The sequence below is a fragment of the Antechinus flavipes genome, chromosome 3 (assembly GCF_016432865.1).
Source record: "Antechinus flavipes isolate AdamAnt ecotype Samford, QLD, Australia chromosome 3, AdamAnt_v2, whole genome shotgun sequence".
In the NCBI taxonomy this organism is placed as follows: Eukaryota; Metazoa; Chordata; class Mammalia; order Dasyuromorphia; family Dasyuridae; genus Antechinus; species Antechinus flavipes.
The window spans coordinates 592,662,519-592,671,750 of record NC_067400.1 but is presented as its reverse complement, the minus strand read 5'-3'; the positions used below and the strand labels follow the sequence as shown (position 1 = coordinate 592,671,750).

Below are 9,232 nucleotides of genomic sequence, written 5' to 3'. Positions count from 1 at the left end.
TTGCAAATGGAGAAACTGAGTTTTAGAGCAAGTCGGAAGCTTGCCAAAAGTTTCTCTTAAGAGTCAGGCCCTGGAAAAACCAAAATTTCAGTCTCAGCCACCATCTCTCCATCTGTAAAATAAAAGGATTTTTTGGGGGGGTGGGAATGGGATCAGACCTCTGTAGCATCCTTTCTCCCAAGAGTCAGACCCTGGAAAAACCAGGATTTCAATCTCAGCCACCACATCCCCATCTGTAAAATCGACGGATTTTTTGGTGTTGGGGATGGGCTCAGACTTGAGATATTCTTGCTCTAGTCAAAGTCTTTCTACCAAACTTTAGCCTTAAAAGGGGGAGAGGGAGAGACTTGCTGAAAAGCAAGACCTTCCCCTACCCCACACCCCCTTCCTTGACACCCCTAGACACAAACCCAGCCCAATCCTCCTAACTCTGAGGGCCCGAGGCTCCCCGGAGACCCACGCAGCGCAGCTGCGGCCCTGTAACTTTAAACCTGCTCTGAGCTCATAGCTTTCCACACTGGCCAAACAGACGAGAGGGCGGTCCTACTGTTCCTCCCTCCCGGCGACCACCTTATGCACCGCTGCTCCCTCCCCCGCTAGAAAGAGGCTCCGCGGGCTCGCTGACTGAACTTTTCTCAGCAAGTTTGGTTCCCGGAACGCTCTGCCTGCGCTCTGGCTCTGTCTCTCTGCGGGAGGCAGGGACCCACCCAGCAGGGGAATCCTCGGAGGCCGGACGCTCCCCGACTCCCCCCTCCCCGGCTCCTCCCCCCCCTCCCCCTCAGCCGGTCGGATTTGGACTAATCCGAGCTGGAGCCCGGACCGGTTTGGACTCCTGAAAGAAAGCATCCCCACGTCCTGCGCTCTCCAGGCAGAACATGTGGCAGTTTCAAATCTTGCTGCTCGTTTTAGGGGGCTCGCCCTTCTGGGTGATCGCGCAGGAAGGTAAGGCTCTGACAGGGCCCGGCGCTCGGGAGCCCACTCGCTTTATTATAGAGAGGGGATTGTTTGTGTCTGGCTGTTTGGAGTCGCCCTCGGGATCGGGGGGAGGTTGGGGAGGGAATGTTTAAGGGCTAATGCTTTAAAGGAAGAAGATGGGCTTTATCTTTATAGTGAATACTATAGAGGAAGAAGAGCTTGGGGTCAGGGAGGAACCCAAGGGAAAATGGATAGACTCGTGGAAAGACTGTGGATCCTCAGACTACCTAGAAGAAGAGACTGCTGAGAGTGGTGAGGGGATGGGCGGGAGGGTAGCCTTCTGGGAGTATCTCTTCAGGCGCTTTTTATGTGACCTCTTCTGAATGAACAAAACGGTTTGGAATCTGATAATTAGACCGTAGCCTCCTCCCGGGAGGCAGAGCTCTCAAGATTAATAGTGATGGGAGTGGAGGACGGGAGGTGAGATTTGAGCCAGATTTCATTCAGGATCCAGAGGTACCTGACACCAGGCTCATTCCTTCTCTGTTGGACGGGCTATTGACCCCCTCCAAGTCCACGAATTTGAAGTCAGAGGACCCAAGTTCAAATCTTACCATGACCATTTATGACTTGTACAATCACGATTGGCTCGCTTCATTTCCCTGGGCCTCAGTCTTCTGTAAAATGGAGTTTGTTAGATTGAATGGGCTCCGAGATCTTTCTAGCTCCAACTCCGTGATTCCGGCATCTTCTCGGGGCCTTCCAGATTTCTCATTATCTCCGAAATAGTCTGCGGAGCTAGTTTTGGGATTGTGAGAAAAATATTATTATTATTTTCATTAATTTATTATTATTATTAGAGGTAACTCCTCTAGAGTGTGGGGCACTTGTGGGCCAAAGAGATATCTAGAAAATCCAGGGGTTGTGTCTACACTGGCAGAGTAAAGGGAAGAATTGAGGTAATTATCCACATCATTCAGGCTGAACAGTTATTTCAGAGGGAAGTTACTCTGGGTTGCTGTGGGACTTCATTTTATCTTCAGCGACTGAATAATCATATAATTGCTCAACCGCTTTGCAGTTCTTAGAAGCCGTCAGCTGATGATGGCTGTGTGTGTGACTGTGTGGGGATGGACGTCTGTGGAGAGGAGAATTGATATTAAATGAGGAGCTGGATATAGTGCCAGAAAAGCCTCTATCTCAAATTTAGCCCCGGACACATATTAACAAAGCACTTCACTTCTCTGACTCAGTTTCCTCATTTGTTAATTGATTGCTCAGTGGTCTACAAGAGCCATTTTTTTTTTACTTCTAGAAGTAGGGAATGTTCTTGAACAGAAGAAATGATGACTTGTGCAGTCAGTCATTCCAGAAGGATTTTTAAAATACCTGTTATATGCCAGGCACCCTATTAAGCCCTGGAGATAAGAAAAAAAGGCAAAAAGAAGCCCCTGTTTTCAAGAACTGTATCCAGGGAGAGTTTTGTTTGGGTCTTCTCTCCACTTCTTTTTTTCCCTGTGGCAGTTGAAGCTAAGTGACTTGCTCAGGGTCACCTAGTTATGGAAATATCTGAGGCTGGATTTGAACTCAGGTCCTTCTGGCTCCATGGCTGGTGCTCTATTCACTGAGTCACCTAGCTCCTCTCTTCAGCTCTTGACATCATGATGTGTTTGCCTTTCTCTTCCCTTTAATACCCAGCATTTTAAGTAAACTTTAAAAGTGATTTAGAAAAGTCTATTTCGGTCACTTTTTTCTTCAAATTTCATCAAGGGTACCCCAGGAATGGTCCTGAGGCAATAACAATAGAAGTTCCAGGTTGATGTAGCACTTTATGTAGATTATATATCATGTGACCCCCAATATAACTCTTTAAGGCAGATGCTATTATTGTACCCATTTTACAGATGGGGAAACTGAGGCACAGAGCCATGAAATGATTCACCTATAGAGCTACCATTTGAACTCAGAGTTCTTCCTGCCCTAAGCTCAGCATGCCTGCCACTGAATCACCCACCAAATTTATCTCCCACGATTATCACTTTATGTTTAAAGCTTCGTGGGCCATGGAGCCGGTGAATAAAATGATTGTTTTTTTTTTTTTTAATAATTAAATAAAAATGTTGAGAGGCCAGGAGTTGTTCTGATGAGCGAATCAGATAAAGAGTTACTATAGGATCTGAGTTCAAATTTCAGCAGTGCTACTTGATTCCTGGGTAACTTTAGACAAATCCCTTTGCTATTCTGAGCCTCAGTTACCTTATCTGAAAAAAAAAGAAGGGACTGACCTCAGTGGTTTCTAAAATCCCATCTAGCTTTGGTCCTGCTGGGGTGCAGGATCAAGGGGCAGTGCCCCAGGAGGGCAGCCTCATGTCCCGGTGGATAGAGCATTGTAGTCAGAAAGCTCTCGCTTCAAATTGGCTTCAGATACTTTTTTAGCTGTGTGATCCTGGGTAAGTCACTTAACCTCTGCCTCAGTTTCTTCAACTGAAAATAAGAATAATAATAGTATCCAACAAGCATTATCATGAGGATTGAATGAGATAATATATGTAAAGATCTCAGCACAATATCTGGCACATAGTAGGTGCTATATGAATGCTTATTATGCTTTGCTCCTCCCACCCCCTGCAAAAAAGCACATATATACATCTCGTTTAATCCTCACAACAAGTAGATAATATTGATTAGTTTCTTCTGTATTGCTGATGAAGTAAAGAAGGCTCATGATCATACATCAAGTAAATATCAGAAACCAGGTCTCCCTTTGTCTGAGTCTAGCACTTAAATGTTTGTTACTCTTATTACCTTTTGAAGAGACTGAGAAGTGACTTGCCTAGTATCCATTCCATAATTGTTCCTCTTATTTAACAGATAAGGCAACTGAGACTTGCAGGAGGGAGAGACTTGCGAGTGTCAGAGGCAGAATTTGAATCCAGTACTCCTGTACCCCAAATCTAGTCCTTTATCCATTCCATAAAGCTCATTCCTCTTAATTAACAGATGAGGAAACTGAGACTTGCAGGAGGGAGTGACCTGCCTAAGGTCACAGGGCTGGTGGGGTAGAGCTGGGACTCCAGGGTGGGCCTCCTGACCACCCCCCCCCACCCAGGCCCAGCTGCTCTGCAGAGAGACAGGAAGCTCATTCATGCACTTTTATAAGATACACAGAACACTAGAGGCAGTCAGTCAGTCACCCTCCTGGGCAGGCTGGGCGGGCGGGCGTGGGGGATGACCCGGCCTTGCCTTCCCCTCGCTAATTCTGTGTGAGGACAAAAATACCCCGGCTTCAGAAAATTACACCCAGCACCCGGCACCGGGCTCAGTTCAAAGAGAGCGTGTCTGACCAGCTCCGTTTAGAGCTGCCACGTGACCGGCTCTGGAGCCACTATTTTTAGGGGCCTTGTTTCCCCCGGAACACATACCCTTCTCTATTTCAATTATATCTCCTTTTGGAGGCAAAATGTGCAAATTAAGCTGTTCGGCGCTTCCTAGACGAGGGACGTGTGGGTGGCACCCAAATTAACTGGCATTCGAGGCTCCTCTGAGGAAAGGGAGGGAGAGACATCCTCTGTTGTTCACCGGGCGAAGAGCTGGCTGTAATCACGGGAGACCAGGGAGTAGATGGCAAAATTGCAATTCAAAGGTGGTGTTCGGTCTGGGCTTCTTATAAACAACTCCTCCTCCTCCTCCTTCTCCCTCTCAACCAACAGCCCTCAGCAGCTAAAGAAAGAAATGGGAGGAGGCCACCAGAGTGTGTGGGTCTGCTCAGCTGCCGGGATGGGGGACAGGGGATTATCCTGGGAGGAGGCACGAGCCACCCGAATATGGGGGAACAGCTCTACTGGGCAAAACTATGGTTGGAGGGGAACGAGAACGCTGACCGTGAAGCTCATCAAGCTTCTGCTTCTCCTCGCCCATCCTAGTGCAACCTCCCTGGCCAGTTTTATAATTCAGGGACCTTGTGCGGCCACACTGTGTGAGGGCAGATTCAGAACAACCCCCCAGATCGGGTTATTGCCAAGTCTGCTGTTTTTCTTCCAATCACTGGCGCCCCACCCTGACCCTGAACTGGAGGTCCCAGGAGGGCCGTGGGGCTCTGCAGTAGGTTTATTTCAGCAGATTCTGCAGTTCCTTCTTTGCAGAGAGTGCACATGTGTTTTCTGGTATCTGTCCACTCAGGATTAATCATCACTGTCAATCCATTTTCCTGTGATCCCCCCCCCCACCCGGATCCTGCCAATAGCTTATCCACCCTGGTCCTCGGAGCTCCTTCTGTGAGCTCCTGGCTCCAAGTACATCCTAGCAGATGTGGTAGATGTGAAGGAAGAAACGAGCCAGACCTTCCTCCCTCCCTCAGGATTCATGGTCTTCCTCCGGTATCAGAAGCCAAATCTCTCATCCAAATGGGATGTTCCACAAAACTGGGGAGGGGAAAATGAAATGGGGGAGAAAGGTTCTAAAGTACACAGAAGCTAAGTCTGGGAATCTCTGGTCCAAATAGGATGTTCCACAAAATTGGGGAGGGGGGAAAATAAAATAGGGGAAAAGGTTCTAAAGCACACAGAAGCTAAGTCTGGGAATGGTCGAGTCCCTGCTGAACAGAGAGGAGCCAATTTATTTGATTCCTCCTTCTTTCTTCTTCATGTAATACTCTCGATAGCTAGCATTTATATGGTACTTTAAAGTTATAAAACCCTTCTAATGTATTATCTCAATCCATTTTCCCAACAACCCTGGAAGTGGATGCTATGATTTCCCCATTTACAGATGAGGAAATGAGACAGGAAGCTGTGAATATAATTTGCTCCAGGATCAGACAGTCAGGCTGGATTTGAACTTGACTTTAGGTCTAATGCTGTATCTACTCTAGTTGGCAGTCATGTCCAACTCTTCATGAGCTTATTTGGGGATTTCCTGGCAAAGATACTGGAGTGATTTGCCATTTCTTTCTCCAGCTCATTTTACAGAGGAGGAAACTGAGACAAAGGGAAAGTCACACAGCTAGTAAGGGCCTGAGATCAGATTTAAACTCAGGAAGATGAGTCTTTGAACTCAGGAAGATGAGTCTTTTTGACTCCAAGCTTGGTGCTCTATCCACCCCCTAGCTGCCCAGTACATCACATAGCTGCTTCACCTTTCCCTAGAGCAGAAGGGATGTGAGGAATGTATGATCTCATCAGGAGTTTCTATTTCAGTGCCTCCCGAGGACCCAGAGAAGTGCTGTTAAAATGGGAAAGTAGCTCTTATTCTTCATCTTTTGTCTTCTTTGTTTTGGCGAACCAATTGGGATTAAGTGACTTGTCCAGAGGCACACAGCTCCTAAATATTAAGTGTCTGGGACTGTATTTAAATTCAGTCCTGGAGTCAAACAGGTCCTCCTAACTTTAGGACCAGTGCTCTATCTACTGTGCAGATTTTCCTTCAGATTCTTCTTGAGGAGAAATCCTAAACTCCCTAACATTTTTCTCTTTTTTTCTTTTTTAAACTAGTACCTTATTTTTTTCCAAGTACATGTAAAGAGAGTTTTCAACATTCATTTTTATAAGATTCTGAATTCCAAATTTGTCTTCCTCTCTTCTTCCCCAACCCCTCCCCAAGATGGCAGGCACTCTGGTGTAGGTTATACGGATACAATCATGTAAAACATATTTCCACATTAGTCATATTTTCACAAACATTTTTGAGTCAGACCTTCATAACAACTCTGTGATAGGGACTATGATTATCATGTCCACTTATTTATTTATTTTTCCTTTCTCCATTTTCCTTCTAACTCTCTCTCTCTCTCTTTTTTCTTATAGCTTTTTATTTACAAGATATATGCAGAGGTAATTTTTCAGCATTGACAGTTGCAACTCCTTTTGTTCCAGCTTTTCCCCTCTTTCCCCCCATCCCCTCCCCCAGATGGCAGATTGACCAATACATGTTAAATATGTTAAAATCTAAATTAAATACAATATATGTATACATATCATGTCCATTTAACAGATGAGATTCAGAAAGCCTAAAGTGGTTTGCCCAGTACCGCACAACAAATATATCTTCTCAGAAAGAAGATTTGAATCTAAGTACTCTTGATTCAGGAGTCTCTACCTTTAGCTAAGCTCTGAAAAAGACTTCACCTTAAGCCCTGGGTCTTTAAACATGGAGAGATTTCAGGTAATACCCCTGAATTTGAATGAGGAAGGAAAGATAGCTTTATTTTCAGTAGCCACTAACTGAAATTTCACACTCCCTTCAGTTATAATTTTTTTAAAATCCCAGTCTGAGAAGGGGTCTGCTAACTTCCCTAAGATTGCCATGGTCAAGACCCTATGCTCTAAGTAAACTCAGGGGATAAAATCCAGATTTCTGCACATGATAACTGAAAGGAGAAGGGACGGGCGGACTGGAGGAATGATGATTTGGAGCTAGATGGTGCCTTCAAGATGATCTAGACCACCTGCTTTATTTTACAGATGAGGAAACTGAGGTGCATAAAGGGACAGCGCTATTCCTAGATCACTAAGTGCACGAGGCAGGATTCAAACCCAGATTTGTGGTGCTCTATCCACTGCGCCACCTAGCTGCCCCTCCTCCGTTTCATTTTTATCCTCAGGAACTAACATAGCCTCTTACACACAGTAGGTGCTTAACAACTACTTGTTAGATTGGGTTGAATCTGAGTGTTATGAGGCCATATCTAATTGCGTAAACCGAGGTCCTCTTGTAATCTCCCTGCCCTTGTTTGCTATCCTCTTACCAGGAGTGGACTGGGCTTGACATTCCACTAGTTTATTTGAGAATATTTCTCATATTTGTGCACTGCAGTTCCTGCATGTTGGCGTGCCAGGTTATTGTGGGGGAGGGACCGCCCAGGGAAGGGTAGAGATGTTCAATAAACTCAGCAGCTGGCTCCCAGCCTCCCGCCCGGCCTCCTTCCTGGCCTCCACCCATCTCCAGTATACTTGACAGTCTGTAAATGATTGCTTCATCAGGGTTCTCCGAGTGAGCCGTGTCTGTTCCCATGATATCCCCATGACTTCTCAAGAATTCCAACAGTTTACAACAGTTTATATAGTAGAAGGGACCTCAGAAGCCATCTGATGCAAGTACCTCATTTAACAGATGGGGGAAATCTCAGTCCAAATCCAATGACTTTACCACTGTTCTACCCTATCTCAGTTCTGTTTGAAGTAGACAAGATATTTATAGATGTTCCCCCCGTCACAGGACACTCATGCCTTTAAATCTTTCTGAAATCCTAAAGTTTGTGTTTAGTCATTTTTTTTTGTCATATCCTTTTTTTCATGATCCCATTTGGGGTTTTCTTGGCAAAGGTGTTAGGGTGCTGAGTGATTTGTCATTGCTTTCTCCGACTCATTTGACAGATGAGGAAACTGAGGCAGACAGGTTAAGTAACTTGCCTAGGGTTACACGATTAATAAGTATCCGAGGCTGGATTTGAACTCAGATATTTCTGACTCCAGGTCAGATGCTCTCTCTACTGTACCAGCTGTCCTGAAATTCTAAAAACATGTGTCCAATTTTATCCTTATTGTGATAACTAAGGGAAACTTGGCACAATAGATCAAGTGCTTGCTTTGAAATTGAGAAATTTTGGGATCAAATTCTGCCTACTGACACTTATTAGCTATGTAACTCTGGGCAAGTCCCTTAAATTATCAGAGCCAGAGACAACTTCCTAGCATTTATCTGCCTTGGTAGAGGGAATTTTTACACTAAAAATTCCCTAGGCTGAAGAGTCCCAGATCCCTTTAGGAAAATTAGATTCACAGTTAAGAGGCAGTGGGATATGGAAAGAGAACATTTCATTTGGAACCAGAGGACTGAATCTCAGAGTTGAAAGGACCTCCGGATCCATCAAGCCCAGTCCATATTGGAATAGGGATTCTTGCTAGGTCGTGGACAAGTTGCCATTCCATTTTTTTTCTTAAGACCTCCACAGAGGAGAACCTCACCATCTCCCTGTCTTGCTCCAAGACAGCTCTAATGCTGATGAGTTATGGCCTTAAAATTGAGCTTTAATATGCTTCTCTGAAACTTTCATCCTTTGCTTTAAATTCAACTCTTTTGAGTCAAACAGATCTAACCCCTTATTTAGATTCAAAAGATTAATATGTTTTACAAAATAGTAATCACTCTTAAGTAAGTCTCTCCTGGGTCTTCTTTTCTCCAACCTGATATGGCCAGTAGCTTCTGGTTCTACCATTACTACCTATCAGACCTTGGACAAATGCGCTCTCTCTCTTTCTCTCTCTCTCTCTCTCTCTCTCTCTCTCTCTCTCTCTCTCTCTCTCTTTCCCTTTCCCTCCTC

At 45.1% G+C, this 9,232-nt stretch overlaps 1 protein-coding gene across 3 annotated transcripts in view; it reads left to right on the top strand.

The window, feature by feature from the left end:
• The first annotated feature begins 473 nt into the window (after window positions 1-473).
• PDPN (podoplanin) overlaps window positions 474-9,232 on the top strand; it is a 44,040-nt gene continuing 35,281 nt past the window's right edge. For 2 of the 3 annotated variants that reach the window (XM_051988517.1, XM_051988515.1), the window contains exon 1: window positions 474-942. In XM_051988517.1, the coding sequence (XP_051844477.1) occupies window positions 876-942 (67 nt within the window). In that variant the 5' untranslated portion in view covers window positions 474-875. The remainder of the gene's footprint in view (window positions 943-9,232) is intronic. The other variant, XM_051988519.1, reaches the window with a different exon arrangement.